The sequence below is a fragment of the Mastacembelus armatus genome, chromosome 19 (genome assembly GCF_900324485.2).
Source record: "Mastacembelus armatus chromosome 19, fMasArm1.2, whole genome shotgun sequence".
Classification (NCBI taxonomy): domain Eukaryota; kingdom Metazoa; phylum Chordata; class Actinopteri; order Synbranchiformes; family Mastacembelidae; genus Mastacembelus; species Mastacembelus armatus.
The window spans coordinates 7,992,823-8,016,115 of record NC_046651.1 but is presented as its reverse complement, the minus strand read 5'-3'; the positions used below and the strand labels follow the sequence as shown (position 1 = coordinate 8,016,115).

At 41.6% G+C, this 23,293-nt stretch overlaps 1 protein-coding gene across 1 annotated transcript; it reads left to right on the top strand.

The window, feature by feature from the left end:
• The first annotated feature begins 434 nt into the window (after positions 1–434).
• ubald1a (UBA-like domain containing 1a) lies at positions 435–17,776 on the top strand. The gene is made up of 3 exons (XM_026316133.2): positions 435–703; positions 1,310–1,369; positions 15,150–17,776. The coding sequence occupies exons 1-3, from the start codon at positions 596–598 to the stop codon at positions 15,462–15,464; spliced, it is 483 nt and encodes a 160-aa protein (XP_026171918.1). The 5' UTR covers positions 435–595; the 3' UTR covers positions 15,465–17,776.
• Positions 17,777–23,293: the final 5,517 nt, after the last annotated feature.

Genomic DNA, 23,293 nt, shown 5'->3' with positions numbered 1-23,293 from the left:
CCTAGTTTAACTTCGAGCGATGTAATTGGCGATGGTGGATTTGTTTACCATATTTGGCAAGATAGTGACACAGCGCGACTGGGAATTGGACGAGAGCGGCCGTCATTCACAAAAGTCTGCCTTCTGGTTCTTTACAAACAAAGCGGGTGCTCACGGGAGTTGTAGTCCAAAACAAACCCTTTTGGAGACTCCACGAGCGGGGGTTTACATCCTTTGCCGTGATTTAATTGACACACACGTGTCCTTATTTAAAACACACATACCTCGATGGGCAATTTTGGATTAAGGTCTCAGTAAGTACCGAAATGAACCCTGATCAGAAGGTTAAAGACACGCCGATCCGAGACCCTCCACTCGCAGCATACAAATCCCACCGGCAATGCTCTCACTTGATTGGCTGCCTCCGTCTGTCAATCACGTCGTGTTCACTGCACTACCGCTCCTACAGTAAATATTTGTGTTTGGTGAACCGGCTGTAATGGTGGACGGCTGAAGCGGAGAGACGGAATACAACTAGAGTGAAGAAAGAGAGGAACACGGTAGAAAGTCTGCTTGAGAGCCAGCCGCCGCGAGTAGGACACGGGCTTCGTCGAAAATGGATGAACTCAAACATCAAGTCATGATTAATCAGTTCGTCCTGACGGCGGGTTGTGCGGCAGACCAGGCGAAGCAGCTTTTGCAAGCGGCACATTGGCAGTTCGAGGTAAAAGAAGAAAGAAAATGACTTTGACGGTAGAGCCGGCAGGCTAGCGTTAGCCACACGGCTAATGTTTATGTCTGACCGACCGTTAGTTTGGACCGGAGCTGGCCCCGTCTGTCTCTCGACACTTTTAGGCTCCAGTTCAGTCCTAAACAAAGCGTTAGTGTCGGCTCTCTGTCCGGTCTAGGTGCCCACAGTCGGCCCACTTTCAAACCAGAACTTTTCCAGTAACACTAAGTACATATTTCTGCGCTTTAACCAGATTAAATAAAACCAAAGCAGCAGGGGGGAAGCGTACACCTAGCATATCAAATCAGACTGTACTCGAGATTAAACCCTATAATCCGACACATGACAGCGGTAACAGGCGAGGCCAGCGAGTACTAACGTTATTACGCAATAAAGATGACCGAGGTCTAAAAGAGCAAGAGAAAGGAGTACTTAAACACAGCGTTGTTTAGTCTGCGCTGAACATTTCATTGTATTGTTGGGGTTTAGTTTATATCAACACAGACGTGAGCGAAGTCTGGACAGTATGTGCCTTTAGCTATGTTTAACAGCCCTGTCTGCCTCACAAAATGTCATTCATCTGTGTGTGTTTTGTTGTAGACTGCCCTCAGTGCCTTTTTTCAAGAAACAAATATTCCATATGGCCATCATCATCAAATGGTGAGTACAAGAAGGAGGGGGAGGTCATTGTTATCTACTTCTTTCCCTGCTTATTTCTTTGTCTAATAAATCAGAACAAAATGCATTTGAAGCTAGTATATCTTTAAGGCTGCTGTGTTGTTTGGGGTGGGATGGGGACCGATAAACTGCCCTTATAGGCTAAGAGGGATGATGTTGTACTAACAATAACAAAGCACATGTCGGCCATGTTGTGAGCTTCCAGAAATAAACACACAGGCAGGCATGCAGCCGCAGCAGCCACACACACACACACACGCACACACACACACACACACACACAGAGAGAGAGAGAGACTGTCCGTGCGTGTGCACGTGCGTGCTCTCACTGGAGAAAAAGAGAGAGGATGATAAATGGAGATGTATGAGATGCCTAATTTTTCTTTGTATCATCTGGGGGTGAATAACGGAAGGCAAGGCACCTCAGTTTAGTGAGAAAAAGTCTCTCACACAGAGAACCTTGGGCTTTTGCAGTTGCTGCATGCAATTTGACTGCTTAGCTGTGATTACACTGTTTGGTTGTGTGCCTGACATGACACACACTGGAGACTTGAAGGGATGATCAAGTCAGAGCACGGTAAACTGGAAGGCATTAGGGCTGTGGGAGACTCTGCACACACATACACACTGGGGTTGAACATTATGAAACACTAGCAGTATTTGGGCTTTTAGCGGCAGCCCACTTTGGCAGCCCACAAGCCTTTGTTTGCAGCTGCATGCATGGCAGCATCTAGCAACAGCTGCCCTCATGGATGTGAGGGGATTTTGGACAAAACTGTTAATCATTTATTTGACCTCTCACTCGAAGCTCACTCTTTGTGAGTGTGTGTGTGTGTGTGTGTGTGTGTGTGGATCCTGGTCTATGCAGCAAAGACAGCTATCAGGCTGCTAAATGTTTCAGCTTTGTATTTCCAGAGAAAAGGGGTGGAGATGGGATAAAAGAGGATTTGATTTCTTTTGCTTTGTATGTGCTTGTGTGCATTTACTGTATAGACTTACAAGTAAGCAGTGAAACGGCTCACACTGACGTGAATTGTTTTCATCAAAGCTTTCTGATAAGAAAGAAAGCCAGCCTCCATTGCCTTCTGATCAGTAATTAGGAGCACGTCAGTCCTGTATTTGGCTTATGAAATGTCTCACTTTAATTTAGAGAGCAAACAGTTTGCCAAGAGCCATGCTGCTCTGCCTGCCAAATAGGGCTGAGCTTCATTGTTGCAGACATTGGATAATGAAAGTCAGAATGTAAAGCCACCTATGTGTGTTTGTGGTGTTGTTCTAGACATGTTCTTGCATAATCACAACTTCACGTTCCCTTTTTTTCCCTGTGTCAGCATGTGGTACGTCTCACTTTGTGCGTGCATACTTAACATGCACGCATTTGTAATTTGTGCTTGTGTGGGTGTTTGTGTGTGTGAGTCACAACAATACTACAGTAGGGCAGCATGTCCAATGTTCGTACAGCTTATCAGGCCACAGTGTTCATTGGTATACAAATCTAATCCACTTTGCTCTTGCTCTCTTAACTCTCTTTTTCTGTCGCTGTCTTTAAACATGAGTAACATTAAGTTACAGTTCTGTTATCCATGCTGTTGCAACAGTGTGTTTGGTTACAACACAAACTGAATTCAGCCTTGAGATTGCTATTTTGGCTAGAAGCCTCACCCCATCTCCAGCTGCCCCAACAGAAAGCCTGTAGACATGCAGCTCTTGACAGCATGGCAGGTTAGGACGTCATGTAGGTCATTTAGTTTATGGACGCCGTCCAGTGAACGGGTTTATGCTATTGTTTTTGAGGCCTAAACAAATTGTCATAGGCGGTGTACTAAATCAAATCTTCGATTTAATAAAAGCACTGTTGTGTAAGAAATACACATCATCTCTAAACAAAGGATTTTATGATTCGTAGTACTAAGGAAGCATAAAACCTGTAATAGCTAATACATAGTTGTGCATTGTTTCACAGCAGTTTATACCATTTATCAAAAATCAACAAGATTAATCAATCCACTGATCAGTACATTCTTGTATACTGCCATGAATGGTTGAAGATCTAGCTGAAGCTTTTGTCATTATTTCCTCTTAGTAACAATTCAGGCCCAGGGGAGTGCCTGTGCTTTGCCCCAAGAAGTAAATGAGCTTACAGCCCCTGCACAGGCATGCATTTAAGTCTGTTTGTTTTTTGCTTGCATGTGTTTATGTAAACTGTGTGTTTCAGTGCAAGTCATACAATCTCATGTAAATGTTGCCTTGAACAGATTGTCTGTTTATCTGTTTTTGAATGAAGTCATCAGAGTTTCCATCTATGTTCTGTGATGGACACCCAGGCTCTAAGTTGAGTCCAACCTGCTCTGTCTGCCTCTAGTTTTCTTCCCCACACACACACCCTGCTGCAACCGCATCACATTCCTACAGGATGCATTGCTTTCACTGACCCAAAATGGACTCTTTCACAGCAAAAGAGGGCGGGTTTAACTAAAGACACAGCACCCTGTCTTTTTCTTCAGTTTGTACACTCTCACTCCTGTTGCCACGCTAAAGACACAAAACATTAGCTGCTGGAATTAGATTTCCCATTCACGTTTCCTGTTGGTAATTTTATGATCATGTTCTGTCCTCATTCTCTTGTTTTAACACAAATCTCAAAGCAGCCATCACCTCCAGAACAGCATGGCAGCATATTCATTCACACAGTGCATTTCTGTTTCTGCTGGCTGCTTGGTGCATATCACACCAATTCTAATGCCTATGATGCGTTTCAAATATCAAGCACATGATCTTGTACTCCTGGGAAGCACGGTGGCTTAGTGGTTAGAACTGTTGCCTCACAGCAACAAGGTCCCGGGTTCGTAACCCATCAGGGGCCTTTCTGTGTGGAGTTTGCATGTTCTCCCTGTGCTTGTGTGGGTTTTCTCCAGATACTCTGGTTTGTACTCACATACTCCAAAAACATGTATGTCAGGTTGATTGGTGACTCTAAATTGCCCATAGGAGTGAGTGTGAGTGTGTGGCCCTATGTGGCCCTGTGATGGACTGGTGACCTGTCCAGGGTGTACCCCTGCCTTTCACCCAAAGAGAGCTGGGATAGGCTCCAGCAGATCCCTGTGACCCTGGTATGGAATAAGCAGGTATAGATAATGGATGGATGGATAATCTTGTACTGTTGCTTTTTTTTTTGTATCCATACCTATTCTAGGGATATCCCATGCTCATTCTAAGGTATTGGTCATTCATAAGCAAAACCAACTAAAATGGTTTCTTGGGTGCAAGGGAAAGTTTCCTGTGCACGTAAGCACGTTTTGGAAAATTATTTTTCCAGTCATCATGGCTCTTGAGTGATCCAGTCTGAACAGTGTAACAGCTGCAAGTCTTCAGATGTCTGTGTAAAGTAAAAACTCTGACATTTCAGCGTATGTTCAAACCAATATCAGTAAATCCATGATTTCTGTGTCTAGATGAGGGGCATATATAGCCACAGTAAAGTGAATGAATCCTCATGTGACCACAGAGGAAGAAGTAGCCCAGCTGCACTATTTCCACTGCTGTGTGGGAACATGTGATCTCATCATGTGACAAAGCTGGGAAACAAGCTAACTAAGCCACAATGTCTGGTTTACATGTGTGTCCTTTCTGCCACAGTTATGGCAACCTAAGAAATAGCAGTGGGCTGAGCCCTACGTTAAAGTCAGGAATTTTCGTGTTGACTTTAGTAGTCCAGTGTTTAAAAAAAAAAAAAAAATCACAAGAAATGTTTCACATTCTCCTTTTTCTTTTGGATCCTATCCACACTTTTACTTAATTTCTGCCTCTTTTTCTAACTCTGGTATGCAGTGGTAGTAAAACAGAAACACTCTCCTTCTCTTTCTAGGCCACATTACACTGTAAAAAACATTGTCATGATTCTGTGGTTCTTGTCCCTCTCTGTTCTTATTATTTAAATGATCACATTTGGTAAGTCTCAGCAGTAAAGCATCTTCAGCTCTATCCTTTCAAACAACTTTTACTGCTTCCTCCTACTGCTGAACACAACACAGCCTGGCCCACGTACTGCAGCCTACAGAGTCAGGAAGAAACATTTTATTGTACTTTAATTACCATTCATCACTGGCATCATGCACCAGGTGAATAAAACTGTGATTTTTATGAAGGGCAACATTCAGCTTCGACTGCCTGTGTACACTGACGTTGCAGAATAGTGCTGGGCTCTGTAGGGCAGTGATAAAAGTGGGTGTGAGATTGTTTTACGGGCTGTTTCCTGGCAGTATGAACACCCACCAGGAGAATGAAGAGGGTTTGGTGTGTGTGTGTGTGTGTGTCTGGTAACTACAAACATTGGGTTTGGGCGTCTGGGTGTGTCTTATAAAAGGATTTTTAGAAATCCTCATTCTTATTCAAGTAAGCGCTCATCTGCAGAAGAGCAGACGTATAATTAAGTTCATACTGTACACCATGAAGTGACTACATACACAACTTACTGCTCCTGTTTCTCTCTGTCTTTACATCTGTTTATCATTACACTGTGAGAGGTGTACAGTATATGGGCTAAAGGTTACTTTTTCTCTTAGATGGGAAGTCGGAACTGATGTAAACAAATGGATGAGTGTGTTTGTCCAGCGCTTTAGGTAAACTTGGCTAATAGCAAGGCGATGCCAGGTATCTGAGTAGGGGATACAATAACTGAGTTAAAACAGAGCGGCATTGTGTCTCTGCCACAACAGAAACAAGGTGTTCTCTGTCCTGCTGCACACATTACCTACAGAAGTTATTAAGTGCAGTGAGGTGAAATCTGGTTTATTTTTCTCCCAGTGTTTAGATTTTGAAAGTGATTTCACGAGTATCCCCTGGGAATGTACGTAGCAGTGTGTCTCAGATTTCCGATTTAATCATGTTTAGGTCTGTTAATGTTGTTAATTGGTGAGCATGCATCTGTGCCTGGATGTGTGTATGTGTGTCTGTACCCGTGTGTCATACAGTAATGCCAAACAGTTCACCACATCTGAAAAGGCATAGCCTGTGCTCTGCATGTTCCAGCATGCTGGCCTGCGTGTTTCTAGGAATACGGTTTCCCAGAACCCTAACCACACACACAAAGCATTGTGCGTAGACACACGCAGACACACAGAGGAACTTTGGCTCAAGGGACTCAGGGAATGGGAATCTATGTGGGATGACTGTGCAGACCAGATGTGTTTATAAGCACTAGAGTTAGATTGAGTTTCACACAGATTCTTGGAGTCACCAAGTATACACATGAGTTTAGGCATATGGCTGAGGAAACACAAGTAGCACATATGAACTTTGCTTTTGCATGAAGAGAGCTGTCACATTGCGTCTCCCTGGCCAGGTTTGCTGTAGTGCTGCAGCCAGGCTCAGGTCAGCTGTGAGCACTGGCCCGCTGCTCACACTGATGTGCTTTCACGTGCTCTAACACTTTAATGTCCATTTTCTGCTTTTCTGGCCCTCATTCATAACCTTTGAATCCTCACCAGTCACAGTTTGATCCTATTCCCTCTCAGCTCTGATCTTCAGTTCTTCTACTATATAAGTAGTTCAGGTCACGGTAAAATACAATTTGCAACATTTCACACTGTTATTTTTAGATTTAACCAATTTTCAATTAAGATGATTTAAGAGCAGTCATGGACCTTTTTCATTGACCTCTATTCCTAAAGATCCAATTTTTTTTCTAGGATAGAAATTGTCATTTTAAAATACAAACTGTTATTTTTGGATTTCAAAAGCAGTATTTGCCTTTTAAGCTGTAAAAGATGGTAGCATCTCCTGGAAAAGCCAACCAAACATTTGTCTTATGTTTTTTTTTTTTTTTTTTGCTTTTTATGTCATCTCTATAAGCACTTTACCCAAGATTATATATATGCCACCACTGAGAAATTTAAGTGAATTCAGAAATCCTTATCCCACAGTATTTAGTGGTTCAGACTGAAACTGACACAGATTGGAAAACCTAACGTGTGCTTTGCACGTGAGGTGAAAGAATATAAACTAAACTGAATTGGATCTAGTGTATGTGTAACCTGAAGAAATACACTGTATGTTTTGGTACACTCAACCTGAGTGCTTGCATCATAAGTGTGCATTGTTCTGTCTCAAGTGACCTTTGGCCTAGCGGTTTCTGTTTTCAGCCTGTTACTAGTCGACAGGCCAAACTCCCTTTTCTAGATACAAGTGGGCCACTGAACATCTATTGTTAGCCTGTTAGCCATTGTTGTGAGCAGTGCAGTGTGTGCTGTTAAACAGAACACATGCTCCACTCAGTCCCAGTTCTCCTTTTTCTGTCTGCAGCCTCTTTCTTTGTCTTAGTTCTTTTTCTGTCATCATTTCTTCTATTGCTTTTCTTTCTTATTCCCCATCCTATATCATACAGTGTCACACTGTATGACGTAAACAGAGCACACCCTGGTTAATGATCAGCTCAGTTTCTTGTAAGCACAAACCAAGTCACGTCCCTGTGTGTATACAATACTAACTCACTCACAGACATGCACAGACTCTGGGCTCAGCTGTTAGATGCTGGGGTGGTAACACAAGTGAGGGGTCAAGGGTGAGCAGGGCAGGGGATGGTCACTTGAAACATTCAGCAGCACCTGTCAACCTCCTTTATTTAAGTTGGGAAACATCTAGTTCTGACAAGCAGCCACTCCCATCAAATCCTGACTGTCACCTGCATGTCAGTTTCCCATGTCATGTGGAGTCGCTTGTCTGGTTTTGATATGTTGTGAGTTAATGTGGTGACGTTAACTAGTACCTAAACTCCAGTATGCATGTAAAGGAATGCCGTTTGTCATCTGTCAGTTTGGAGAGGACGTTGGCAAACAGATGGATGGGACTCTTCTTGTTTCCCCCTCCTTAAAATCAGCACCTGGGGTTCCACATGAAATACTTCTGAAGAATGAATTATGCTAACAACACACCTTATTCCAAATGGTGTGATCTTATTTTGATGCTGTAGTTTTCTTATGGTCTAAAAAAGCAATGAAACTATGTGTTAAAATTCACTTTCTTAATAATGATTTATTATTATAACATTCATTCTGTAAAGGGCATTTCCCTTAATACAAAATACCATGTTTCCACTGTTGCAGGAATAATACAAAGGAGGCACTTGCTAGTTACCATTTTTTTAGCATCAAATTAACTTTTAGGTAGCACTGAAAAACATCCACTTATTTAATTTTACTTTCTCAAGCATAAAATACAGAGACATAATAAGTCATTAAGTATTCTTATTAATTACCTATTTCTGTGACAGCATAGTTTTTTGTTTTTTTGTTTTATTTTTAAGGTTATAGTTGCATTGTGATCCAGTTGCAGAGCTGCAAACATAAAAAAAATCAGTCCTAGGCTACAAACACACAATGAGAACACTGCTGATTTAAACACTCATCAGGCTGGCATAAGCATGTACACTTAATGCAGGCTGTCCTTTCTGTCTTTCCTTCTAACTCTCTTTCCATTTTGTTTGATTTTGTTTGGTTTTGTGTAAATTACATATTTTTACATGTTTGACTCCCTTTCTTCTATTAACTGTGATCTACCCTGCCCTTCCATTTATTCCCATTGTTTGCACTCCCCACAGGGCATCAGTCAGAATCAAACCCTCCACTGTATTAATGACTGTGTAACAAAGTTCGAGTGCAGTCACATCTACTTTGTTTGTTTTAGCCATGAATAAAAAAAATCAAAGCAGAGATTTTGTTGCATCTGCTTGGAGTTCATCTAGGTTTGCACTGCCATATGACAAGTAAATGAGGCCTGTGCTGTCACATGTTATCAAAAGTAGCTTATTTTTGCTAAATCTGTTGAGGTTACAGATTTGGAAACATGTTGGAGTCAGCACACCAAATTCTAATTCCCATTAAATTAGCTAAACATGATGGCCTTGTCTTTACACTATGCCAATAATTTGATATATTAAAGGGACATTTTATAGCATGTAGATGCCAAGATGAACAAGTGTTTATCTTGTTCATCTTGGCTTTCAAGCTGTGAGTACTTCATAGCTGTCAGATGTTAACGTTTATCCTATTTTTCCCACAATACTTTTCTTTTTTGGGATTCATGTTGTTCAGATTGTATTGTCAGCTCTCATAAACTGCACTGCAGTAGTCTTCGTAGACTGCTTCCAAGATGAAGGATGTGAATGCACCCGAGACCAGTGCAGACCAGGTGCATCCAGCACTTATGACCCGCTGTTACAGTAATATATTGTTATTTCTACTATTATCTGTTTAGAGATTTTTGCCTGCCTGTACAGCTTTATATCCCTGAGCTGCCCATTATTAGTTCGTCCAGTATTGCAGTGGAACAGCTGGATCAGAGTTAAGTACCCTTTTGACTTTGTCCAGTGTTTTGAGGTCATTTCTAGTTACACTACTAGAATACAAGCACTGAGACTTAGAGTGGAGCTGGGGTTCTAGGAATCCTTAAGTCATGCCTGTGGAAAGCTGTGTAAAAGTAATTATACTTTTTCTTAGCAACCCAAAACAAAATTTATCTTGCTTCTCTGGCACCTGTTTATCTGAATAATATCCAAAAGCCACAAATCTTATCTTAAAACGTTTGCAACTTGCTTTAAAACATGTTGAAAACTAGTTGTAGCGGGACATCAGGTCAGATGTTCCACCAGGATTTTCTTGTCCAACAGATCTCTCAGCACAGTTTGCCTAGAGCACTGACATTCAATGTGTGAGCTGCACACAGCAAGACACAGACAGGAGGGAGAGGAGGACAGGGAGAAGGAAGTGAAAGAAAGAGGAGGGAGAGAAAACAGACTTGTGATAGGTTCACAATAATGCTCACTGCAGTGGCAATGCTGGAGATGATCACACTGGGGTTCCAGCCAAGTGTTTTGCAAATTGTTCTGCATGCAGCCAGAAATACTATTGACTATTAGCAGCAACATCAAATAAAAGGTTCTCAGTATTGCAAAAATCCTTGAGCTATGTTTAACGTAGATTTTCTACATTACACGTAGACTGTAGTCTGTTTACTTGCTGCAGCTAAATTAATGGAATACAGCAGAACATGTTTCATTTATTGCAAAATCTAGCTTAATATTCATGTGGCAGTTGGATGGAAACACTGAATATGAATGTGTGGGGTGGAAGCACTGAGGTAAATGTTACAGGGAGGAGGTGAGTTGGGGGTCACAGGATGTAACTTGAACCTCTGCACAAGTATGCAGGAGGATAGAAAGCTTCTCTTTTCAGTCTGGCACATACACACTTGATATTTCTGAGGAATGTAGTTGGTTAGACTGGAAATATCTTCAGCTTGTCTTTGCTCGTGGACAAATATGCACATATGTACACAAATGCAAGAGTGTTTAAGGTTTGCGGAGCCTCGCCACCAGCTCAGGCCAGGCGTGTTTGGAGTGGTCGCTGCCAGTCAGCCATGCGTTCTTCATGCTGGGCTCAGCAAACAGACTTGAAGAGAGGGTGGGCAGGGCCTGGCCGCTGTGACCACAGAGCCTGGGCCTGCCTCAGCCCCGTCCTGTCAACAGGAGATCTGTGCTGCCTCTTCCTAACAACCGTCCCCATGGCAACTCTTCTCTGCTGGCTGTGTTTTGAACACAAACTGCTTCTCACTGTCTGTTATTCCCCTGTCTCTCCATCTGTACGTCTTGAACAAATGGCTTCTGTAACACACTTTGTTTTGTATATGCTGTTACACAGACACACACACACACATACAGTCTGTCATATTGAAGGTCATCACCTTGATACGACAGTAGCTGTCAACATCTGCCTGTCTTTGTAAACATTGGCTGACTCAACAGATATTACTGGAGTGTTTGCAATGCTTTGACTAGGAGTTTTTTTGCTTTTGAATTTTTTTAAATAACTTTTGTCTTGTTTTGTTTTTGGCGATGTTATCCTGCTGGCCTGTTGACTAGCTAACAATGCCCAAAGACAGCTATTTGTGTGGATTAACTGAGCTGATCCTTCTTAAATTACATACTGTTTTGGAGGAGAGAGCCAGTTTATTATGTTACTCTAACCTCACTTTTAAAACAGGTTTACCTGACCAGACCTCCCACTTTGCCTCCTGACATTACTGAGCTGGTATGCTATTTGTTTTTGTTCTCGTCCAGTGGCTGTATATTTAGCCAAAATTTGCACACATATGCTGCAAGACTGTTGGAATTAGACACAGTTGCTTGTACAAAATCTTAACACATCCCCTCTGGTGTGGGATTAGGAAATATGGCTGATTATCAAATGAGAGTTACAGCAGTATATGTACATTGTTATATTATTTTAAATTCAAAATACATTTTCTAGAAGAAAGTGATGATACAGTGATACAGGGCCAAAGACAATAATTTTTGTTATATATCAGCTTGTGTTTTCTACATAGACCCATAGACACAGACTAAGACTGACTATAGACACTTTTGACTAAGAGCCTATCTGTTCCATAATTTATCTATACACATCCCTCAACGTGTGATGCAAGTGCAAAAACTCTGCTTATGTCAATGCGTGCGTGCACACAAATGAATTATTAATTACTAATTTGTTGTCACCCACATGTTGTCAGTTGTCTGAGAGCCAGCTGGATTTGAACCTCAGTCTGGTCTCTGTCCTTGCAGCAGAGTTAATCTGCTACTAGACTGCTTGATACACACAAAGGGAAGTTACCTGCTTACAGATCATGCTGCACCAGGGTAAAGGTTTTTAATCTCTGTGTAGGAAGTCATGTGTCTATTGTCAGAGCAGACCGGTGCTGCCAGAGGTCTGACAATTGACATATATTTATAGCCATGTGCACTAACACTGTGCTCCTAAAACCTAGATTGAACAAACAGTAAAAGCAATATGATTAGTTCTTCCTTGGAATATGATTTACATATTCGTGTCTCATGTATTTGGGGTTGGAAGATATGTTTTTCTTTCTATGTGTGGGTAGAGGTTCCAGTGTAACATTAGTTGCTGACAGGTGTGGACCCTGGTGAATCTTCACTCAGTGAGAAAGTGTCAGCTCCAAACTCAGGCAGCTGCCGTATCTTTGAACCAGATCCTCTTCCTTGCATGTTGATACCGTCTGCGCCCCCGACTGTGTCCAAGGTCCCCTTTCACGGACACATGCAGACACATAGAGGTGCGCTGTGGTATTTTATGAGTGGAGGAGTGTGAGGTGGGCACTTGTGTGATGCACACATGGTGTTTGAAGTTGTTTTTTTTCATCAGCCTCCCTCTGCTGTCTTTGCTGTTTGGTTCACTGTTACATATGAAGCAAAAGATTAAATAAACATTTAGGTGAAATCTCTTGCAGCTGACTGCAGGTGTTTTATAATAAATACCTGCTCATTTATGTATGTATTTATGTACGAGTCAGTGTTGAAAAGGTCTCAGTGGACAACCTAAAAGGGCATGTGTCAGCGTTTTAGTCTCATTTTCTGTTCCTGGACAGTAAACAAGGACGTAGGAGGCCTCATCTGTTGTTCCTACCTGAGTACCAGTCACACAGGCTCGATCACAGGATTTAAGAAATCCAACCAAGAGCCTCCACTGCTGCCTGCCAAGCACAGGAAGGATCACAGGGTGTCTTTTTACTGCAGCAAACAGCCTCGGAGACATGAGCCAGCGTATCCGGTCAGAGTGCGCAGTGGACATGCTCACCTTTCATAACAACATGCCATTCTGAGAACCCCTGGCTGTGCCCCAGACTGCATATTTGCAGGACTAACACGCAGACCACAGCACTTTTAGGGGGCACGGTGGTCCGATTACACCGCCAACAGAGGATGATTTTTCCTGTCTCTGTTCTTTTTCTGAAGGCCAATGCTACATGTCACAATCTGAGCATCCTGGGTGACGGAGCCAAGGGTAGATTAGATACCACAGGGTCAGCCTGACTTCCGGTTGTTCTCCAGCTGGTTTTTCAGCATTTTTGCCCACTATTCATGTGTGAGTGCAGCTGCTGTTCTCAATAGTTGATTCATGGAGCCTATGACTCCCAATTCCAGAAAATCTGCCCCTTCCACCCCCCTCAGAAACAAGTTAGCACTCAAACTTAAACTGTAGAAGATGTTGTCTGAACATTGCTGCTGTATAGAAAATGTCAAAGGAAGCAGAGGGGAAATCCAAAACAGTCACAGATTGATCATGTGAACTGCACAGTAGATGGTTAATAAAGTTCATTTAATTTGAGTCCAAGCCCATATTTTGTCAGAGTCATAAGTATATCATAGTCCTGTGAGTAACCAAGACGTTTTCCATTGTTGCTGCCTGTGATTTAGGGCTATGTTGTCATGTAGGTGCCTGCCCTGTTAGCCTCTCAGCTCTGGCTCTTATTTTTAGATGGCAAGCCTCTTGGTTGAATGTGGCCCCACCTCTGCTTCCCTGTGGAATATAGTAGGTTGTTGTTTTCCTGGTCAGAAATGGACAGGCATATGAAGGAGGAAGCAGATCATGAAGCAGTGTGTGAGAAGCTGTGTTAGAGAGCTTAATGATGATGATGATGTCGATGAAGGTTTACTATTTCTGAACATGTAGACATGTTGTTCACAAGACCTGTTAGCTGCAAGCTGGTAGGTTCAGTGTTGTTTTTGGCACATGGATGCATTGTGCGTGTTTGAGGTGTTGCCACTAAAGGAACTCCTGGAACAATGACAATGCTGGCACAATGAAGGGTCAGATTTTAGAGTGACGACTTGGTTTAAGGTTAGGGCTAAGCACATAGTGAAGTTAAGCAAGTCTCCAGAAAATCAATGAAAGTCAGCTTAAAGTCCCTATGAAGAATGAAAACAAATGTGTCTTTCTGCAAAGCAAAATTTGCAAATTTGATCTAATCCACTAAACCAGACTAGACTCCAAATACAGTTGAAAAAAGAAGTGGATGTAAACAAAGCACTGTAATGTCATCTTTAGGATCCTCTGGGGAAGCAAACAGTTACTGGTATTCCCCTAAATTTCCCTTCCTTCAAAGGAATATTAGCCTTTTAAACACTGCTGCAGACTGTCTTCTGCATGGACATTTATGGACTAATGTTTGGTGTGTGTGTGTGTGTGTGTGTTCGTTTTTCTTCATGACAACAGTCCAGATAGCACAACAGGATTTTACCAGAAATGCTGTATTGGAGGTTGAGCTTACTGCACCAGGTTTTGATATTATTTAGCTGTAACATCAGACAAATCCTTTCCTCTCTCACTAACTTCTAGAAACAGTAAATAGTGACACTGAAAGAAATCTGTTGTATACTAGGAAGACATTCCGCTGCCTGCAGTCTAAATAAAACAGAATATGGTGCAGTCACAAGACAAGTGGCATTTTATTCTCCTAGTGCATAACACATCTCAAAGCAGCACTTCACTACATTTTTCCTGTCAAGTCACTCTAATGATTATATTTATCATAGATTGATCTGGTTTTGTCTCAAATTATTTCATCTATACATTTTTCTGAAATTATTAAAAAACAAACAGCAAAGCATCAAGATGGAGTGAGTAGAACTGGAGATTTGATTGGCTTTTTTGTCTTTATAAATGACTAATTAGATGAAATTAGGTCAATTCTAAACACAGGATCTACAGGTGGACTTTTTATTTAAGGTCTGGACCAAATCCTCTTCTTGCCACTGTAGAATCTGTGCTAAATGCAAAGTCTTCTCCAGTGTGGATATACCTTATCATTAGATATGTGAAACACGGATGGAAGATTTATATCTCATTAAGTTTGTGTCCTGGAATTTCCTATTTTGGGTTTGCATTAATCATTCTGTCTCCCTCCTCATCTTTAGATGTGCACCCCAGCCAACACACCAGCGACACCCCCCAATTTCCCAGACGCGTTGACCATGTTCTCGCGGCTGAAGGCGTCTGAGAGTTTCAACAGTGGCAGCCCCATGGCCGCCTCCATGGCCACCTCACCCCCGCCCCCACAGGTCGGTGGCTGGGGGCTCTCACCAAACGTACCCAATGTGCCACAACCTCCACAGGGACTCTGGACTCAAGGGCAGCCCCCCACGCAGCCCTGCCCTGCCTGGCCCACAGGCGTGAACCCGCACGCAGGCACTGAGCAAAAGGCTAGTGTAGCAATGGAGGCTGAGAGATGAATGGCCACGCGAGACTGAAAAGCCTCCCCTTTCCACAAAAGGAGAGAGGGAACCAGGATGAAAGCAAGGAGGATTGGATAGATATGGAAAGAGACCGAAACTACGCAAACCAAGAAAAACTCAACCAGGACAATTTCAGAAGAGGAGAAAACCAATGCAAATGTCAATACAAAAATAGAAAAAAAAAAGATACGCACACATAGTAATAAGAAAGCAACTGAAATCTTTGTTAGTTTTTTCTTAAGTAAATGCATAGAGAAATATTATTGAACTAAAAAAATGAGAAATTGAAAAAAAAATTTGTCACGCCCAAGGATTCTATGTGATGTTCACAGACATTTGAGGCAGCAAACTTAATTTTCTGTTTTTTGTTTTTTGTTTTTTCCCCATATTTTCAGCCAGTGTTTTTTGCCACTGGTGTTCTTTGTTTCTGCAACTGTCTGTGCTGCATGAGGAGAGAGGAACTTGCAATTCAGTGTTTTTAGATTGACTCAAAAATCATCACGCACCTGAGTGTGAGTGTGTAAGCATGTGAGCAGGAGGTCAGTTTGTAATCAAAATGTATACACACATATATATAAAAATATATATATATATATTCAGACACACACATACACACACATACATACACATACACACACACACACACACACACACACACACACACACACACACACACACACACATACACTAGAGTTTAGCGAAAACATCTCCATACTGTCATCCCCATCGTCAAAGGTGGGACTTCTCTTACCTCACCTGGTGGTCACCTGACTTTTTTCAGCCAATCAGGGATTCTTCTTAAACCAACTGTTGCCACCACCACAGGACATGTTTTTAAAGGTTTTTTTCTTAAAGGCAGCAGCCGCTCTGGTTTATGGTAACTGATCGTCGCTACAATGGCTTTTTCCAGACACACTTTTAAACCTGGACTTAGACTACAAATGTCCACTGTATACTTTTCTCTGGAGATTTGGATATTGCAAGAAAAGTGAGAAATCATGGTTTAATGTAATATCCTTTATAATGCTAATTGTTCTGTTTTTGTTGAAAGGTTAAAGGAGGTGGCATTGAACTTGGGTGGCACTTCAGGTTGATTTTTTTTTTTTTTTGAATGAGGCAAACGCAGCTAAAGTGGTTACAGTTAAACAAAAACACGACTACTCCATCTTTTTAAAGAGTTGCCACTTTGCATGTTGTGTTCATAATGTGTAACATCTTTTGTAGCAAAAACATACATGACTTCGAGACATGTCTTTGGGACTTGGGTGGGTTTCATGAGGGTGGGGTGCTGCGTGTTATTCCCCAAGATAAAGACAATGCAGCATTGCGAAGTGTCAGGTATGATGAGAAGGAAATGGTTGCGGGGCAGCTTTGGGAAGCCCATCACAGGCTATTTGGGGACACTACAGACTACTTTCAAATATACAATTTATATACATATGTGCACACAGATAAGTGACAAATCAAAGGAAAAACCTGAATGCTTCTGCCCTTTAGTGAAGGATCTGGTGGCTCTGTTATTTTTTGGACATGATTTGGGTCCACCTGTTCCCTTAGAGGGAAGGCTGCCTACAAATCAATTCAAAGTTGAATCATATGCTGCGGCCAGTCACCAGATCAGAACCTAACCACACAAGGAAATATCTCATAGAAGGGTGGTCACCCCTCCAGTAGAGTGCGGAGACTTACGGAATCAATTCCAAGATGAACACCTTACTAAGACACTTTATGTTGATTTTCCCTTGAATTTGTCACCTGTCTGTGTATATGTATTGTATGTCAGTACAGTACAGTATACCTACACCCTCAGATACTGTACTACAAAGAGGTTTTTACATTTAGGTTTAGTTTTGACCAGTTCTTGGTCCACTGATACTGCTGAGGGACAGTTCAGGGATGACCCTGACATACAGCAATATTTTAAATGCAGGGTCTGCCCCTTTTTTAGTTTGTACTATTGGGTTATTTTTACATTCAATACAAGAAGAGAAGAAGCGATATTTTGAATAACGGGTTGTTTTTTTTTTTTAAACAATGATTAGGAAAATCATGGATAAAATAAATAAATAAATAAATAACCAACCTCCTTTGCTATTATTTAGACTAATGTTTGAGTTCATCCTTTTCCATGCTTCATACTTTATTTGGTTAAATCAGAACGTTTCTGGGTGGGCCTGTTCCTAAATGGTTTCTCATGTATGTTTCCCCCGTTGTATGACTGTATGAGACCATTCCCACAATATTTGTGGACTACCTGATAATTAACTTATCATTTTTGTGAACCTAAATAAATATTGTATGTCAACCTATTTGGCATGGTTTACTGCACTGTGTTATGATGCTATGACTGTTGGTGCCACAGTTGATTTGGTAAGACATTTTTCAACATGAATTGTCTTTTGGCTTTTTTGTCAAGACATAGTTTCTGTGATCTATGGACAGTGGAGCAGTGTGTTAAGTAGTGACAGTAGGAAGATGGTTGCATCATAATCTCATGCCTGGCTACGTCTTGTCCAGGCAGATTTAATACTGTCACCCAGCCAGATTACAAAATCGTGTTCTACAAACCTCTCTGTCTTTCTGCTTCTCTCTCTGTGTCTGAGAACTAAAAATATTTGTCTTATGCTTTGCAGCAAAAGATGGAAGGGCTGGCAACGAAAGCCAAAATGGACACGAAGAGGGAGAAAAGCTTTTACAAGAGGGAACTTAGCACTGCGGCCACTGCTGTGTTTGTCTCCCTGAATCCACGGCTCTTTAGATGTAAACACAAACAAATACCAGCTGCCCGCACGCATGTAAGCGCCATAGATAAACACCCATTACACACACACCCACACATGCCAGTGGTGTAGTGATGGTGGTGGTAAAGGAGGGGTCACAGAGTTCTGCATGTCCTCAGCGCACTCCCTGTCTGCTTCCTCCTCTGCAGGAAACCAAGACATCGCCTTTGCTGATTGAGTGCCACTTTCCTGCGAGTGGAGCAGGCAGCTCGGTGAATGCCAACAACTTGGCATCGGGTACCACAGTGCAACTGTGCATGTGGGAACAGGAATAGCAATAAACACATGGAGTCCAAGAGCACAACAGCATGATCCGGCACATGAAGGCCATAAATGGGATCTCAAGGCAACTGCGGCCTAGTTACAATGATGTCATAAGGAAGTGGCAGCTTTATATTACTTACTCATACTACTACTATGCTATGCCATCATGTAGCAAAATCACATACAGACACTCCAAATAATGTTTCACTGGCAATTTGAGTAACTCAATTTTTAGTTGGGTGATGTCTTTCTCAAAATGTTCCCATCCTGTTCCAAAACTACCACTGTAAACAAAACATAAATCATTTAACACTTAGGACCTCAGCACTTCCTTGGTAAAGAGCTACCACAACAGCAATTACATGTTTGGAACAGCAAAACCAAAAGCTAGCATTCATCCAAATTGCCTATTATAGGAAAAATACCTCTTACAGCAGTGGATGAACGCAGTTCTGTTGAGTTTATCTATCCTTCACACTAAACCAGGTCACTGGATTCTGGGTCACTGGATAGTGTGGACACAATATAGCGTCACAGATGGCACACCATCATGTGTAAACATTACTATACTAACTGTATACTGTGGGGTTTTTACAGGTTTATCAGGTAAATTTGTTTGACCTTAATTTTTATATATTACCTGTGTTTTCTGTAAACAAAGGGAAACTACACTTAAGACTTCCTCCTTATTTGTCCATGCTGCTAACACAAGATGTTCTCAAAAGAGAAACAATGCTTGTGTCGCTAATGAGCGACGAAGTAAATGTGATTTTATCATAGTTAAACAGATAAAGTACAGACCTGATCGTTTATCTTCCATGGACAGAAAATCACAGAGAAGCTAAGGCCCTCTAGTGACTCAGTTTCAGTGATTTCAACACTAGACTTGCAAATTGGTATTCCCAGCATGAGGTAACACGTTATATTAGCAGGCCCTGTGTTTGGAGACTGGCTCTGTAGAAGGGGACAGGGTGAAGACAGATGACACTGCGCTCTGTGTGGATGTGGGCAGGAAGCATAACAGACACAATGACATTGGGTGCATTGGTAACCTGGCACCTCATCTCCCTCTGCTCTCTCTACAGGTGGAGGCTCCTCCTCTGCACCGGACAGGCTGCATATAGCAGCAGGAAGTGGGAGAAAGGTCACACACACACACACACATTCTCTATATGAATGCACAAAGTGTCTGGCAGACACTAGGAGGGGAGAGACAACGAGAATATGAGTCAGTCTGAGAAAAAGTTAAGTGAGGCCGAAAACAAAAGTGACACATGATGATCACCTCAAATGTGATCTTGTCCTCTAAAAGGGAAGTAAAACAACTGAATAGTGACAGTGAAGAGAAAGAAAACCCTGGCATTTACCTGCCAGTCAAAGCAGCGTTGAGCAGTAGCTTTGGAGATGGGAAATCCCTCAAGAGTTATTGAGAAGGGGATGTGTCATGTCCAGTCAGCACCAGTGGAAGTTCTGAGCAGCTAGAAATTACTTAGAAAATGAGCATGAGTCTTAATGATGCCGCATCAATCACAAAGTCTCCAGCTGCATGTTCAAATCAGAGAAAAACCTTTACTCAGTTGAGGCAGTGTTGGATTTGAAAGTCACCTTAAAATGTTAGAGTTGACTGGTTATGTGTTAAACCATCAGTCATTGTACACGATTGTTTGTATCCTACTGTATATCCTAATTTCCTTTACTCCTTATTCTGTTGTCCAGACATCTAATTTAGACTTTATATACTCTGTATGTGTGAATCAAACTTAAGTAGAGGAACAAAATCATATTTCAACTTTTAAGAGGCTCTTTATTTACATGTCTGACTGACACTACCAGCACACAAGCTAACTTAAAAAGTTTAAAAAGGAACCAAGGATTGTGGATTTGCTATTTATTTCTTGTGTTTTTCTCCTTGATCTTGTTTCAGATGCTTTTATTTTCTTTTACCAAAGAAAAAAAAACAACTTGAAAACGTTCTTTCACAAACAGTTTTTAAAAATGTAAATTCTACTAATGCAAGATGTTAAAGCTTTTTATGCTAAGTATAAAATTAATAACCTGTGGAGAAACTCTGATAGACCCACTTACCACGAAGTCTGATTTTAAGTCTGAGGATACGGTGGAGAACCAAACAGAGCTAAAAGGACAGTGAATGTAGGACTTAGATTTGCTATGTGGTCATTATCTGACTTCCAAAATATGCTATTGTTGCACTGTATTTGTTTGATGTGTAAATAGGAAATAGTTTGTTGCAAATATGTTTCTCATAGCAACTTTAAGTTCAAAATAGGTCACCATTGCGTTTACAGTTGGTTCTCAGTCCTGCGGCCACAGGCTGAAAACATGAATGAATGAATGCAGCTTTAAGGCTCAACTGAACAAGAAAAACAGTACTCTACATTTTTTATCATGCAACCCCGCACATTTCCAGTGAAATCCACCCCAGTGATACACAGAAGAAAAAGAGCCAGTCAGTCTGCTTACAGTAATTACAGTAAGGATATGCCAGTGATTCACTCATGTTAAACAATGTCGCAATTGCACCTTTAATATATTTGGTTTCAGCCAGCAAACGCTTGCTGTCTGTGTGTGTGTGTGTGTGTGTGTGTGTGAGAATGACCGCAGTGAACCTGTGACAATGGCTGCGTGCCATTTCAGACACTTTGTGGCTAAGATCCAGAGTTGGACACAAAGCTGGCTTTATCTCTGCTCTCACTGTTGTATCAGCGCTGCCTGGCTGGACACATTAGCACTGGACTTAGCAGCACCACACTCACACACACACACACACACACACACCAGTACAGAAATACAACAATACTTTAGACTGGAAGGAGGGGAAGTTGTGTGCGCGTATACATGAATGTGTGTGAGACTCTAAAGCGACCACTGACCACCAGGGGAAGTGACAGAGACAGACACATGCTGTTTCTCTTCCCATGTCATGTGGTGCTTTTGGCAGCAAAGTTATACAAGTAGCCTGATATATAGTCTGTCCCTGGGTATGTGGACACCATGTGTATGCCACTATGGCTTTACTGAGACTATTAGGCGTGTGTGTGTGTGTGTGTGTGTGTGTGTGTGTGTGTGTGTGTGTGCAGGTCAAAGTGCCCAACATTATGTGTCAAAATGCTCCTTTCTGTTTCTTTCTTTCTTTTTCACTTCCCTGTTTTCATCTCAATATCATCCTCCTTCAGCTTTGTTGTCTGTGCAAACCGGTGCTGTTTTGTTTACTCTGTCACAGGTGTCACAAAGTTAAAAAAAAAGCAGAAGAGAAATGAATCAAATGTTTGTCAGACAGGAACAGTGAATGGAGCCATTTACCCCACAGATCTGCTTTGTGGTAGTATCCATTATGGTGGATGTGCACAGTAAAACCTCGTAGTTAATCATTAGCAGCTACTGTTTGGAAAACATCATATTTTCATTCTTCTCCCTCACACTCAGTTCAATGTTTATGACCCAGTATGAACTTAACACCGTCTGCTTCATATCATCAAACATGATTTTCTGCTACCATACAGCTCTGTTGTCCTGACTGTGTGGCGGCTTGTAGTGACAGTAGGGGCTCAATTAGATTAATGAAACATTAACGATTCCTTATGGAAAATCAGGCCATTGCAGCAAGCAAGCACCGACAGCGTACATCAGAGAAAAAAAAGGACACAGCAAATGAGGCGTATTCACACATGAGGCTCTTATATACACAAACATATGAACCACAATGTGAAAATTAGCAGCAGTTGAATTAGTATTACAATATATGAAGTTACTTTAAAAATGTTAATATATCATGAAAATCTACCTGTACTAACTCTAATTTCATACTGTATCTATTAGACTTCCTACCTTTATTTTCCTACAGCCTGGCTACAGCAGTATCACACAGTACTCTGTGGCTGGTTTCAACACTTTTTTCAGGGACTTTTTGCATTTATTCAAAGGTGCACATCATAACCTTGTAGGCCACCACAGACTTTGTTTGAATTTGTTTGTTTACATTGTGTGAACAGCAAGAAGGTTCTGGGTACGAATCCTGTTTGACACCAGGGCCTTTCTGTGTGGAGTTTGGATGGTCTCCCTGTTCCTGCATAGGTTTTATCTGGGTAGTCCGATTTCCTGCCACAGTCCAAAGACATGCAGGTTGGGGTTAGGTTAATTAAAGACTCTAAACTGCCTATGACTGTGAATGTAAGTGTGATTGTTTCTCTGTCTCATTGTGTCAGCCTGTGATAGACAGGTGGTCTGTCCAGGGTGCACCCTACCTCTCACCTAATGTCACCTTGGATTGGCTCCAGCTCCCCAGTGACCTTGGATGCGTCAGGATAAGTTGTAGATGAGGCAATCATCACCAAAAGACGCTGTCTGAAATCTATAAACGCAAAAATCACATTACATCCAGTGGAACGTTTTTAGCCTCATGCTTCATTTCCCCCAAATTCAGCCTGACATAGTAGCGTCTTTGGAAACTTTCAGATATTCACTCAAATGTTACATCATGTTTTATTGGTCTGAACAGAGTCTGGATTGACTACATAGGGTTTGTAGTTACTAATCCTAAGAAACCCTCAAAGCTATACTCATATGCCAAAGCTATTATAAGGCCTTGGCAGTCAGAATTAGCAAAAGCATACTGGTATTTACAGAGTTGTTTTAAAAAAGGAAATACATTTTTGTAACTTATTTGTCAGGATTTAGGACACATCTGCAGTAGGAACAAATGGGCTTGTGAATGACAACTACAGAAAGACTGAAACATGGATAGTTATGATCATTTAAGGGGAT

Bases quoted from the DNA above. Each gene is read 5' to 3' on its own strand.
- ubald1a (XM_026316133.2), top strand. From the start codon at position 596: ATGGATGAACTCAAACATCAAGTCATGATTAATCAGTTCGTCCTGACG. The intron at 704-1,309 runs GTAAAAGAAGAA...GTTTTGTTGTAG, and splicing joins CGGCACATTGGCAGTTCGAG to ACTGCCCTCAGTGCCTTTTT. The intron at 1,370-15,149 runs GTGAGTACAAGA...CCTCATCTTTAG, and splicing joins ATGGCCATCATCATCAAATG to ATGTGCACCCCAGCCAACAC.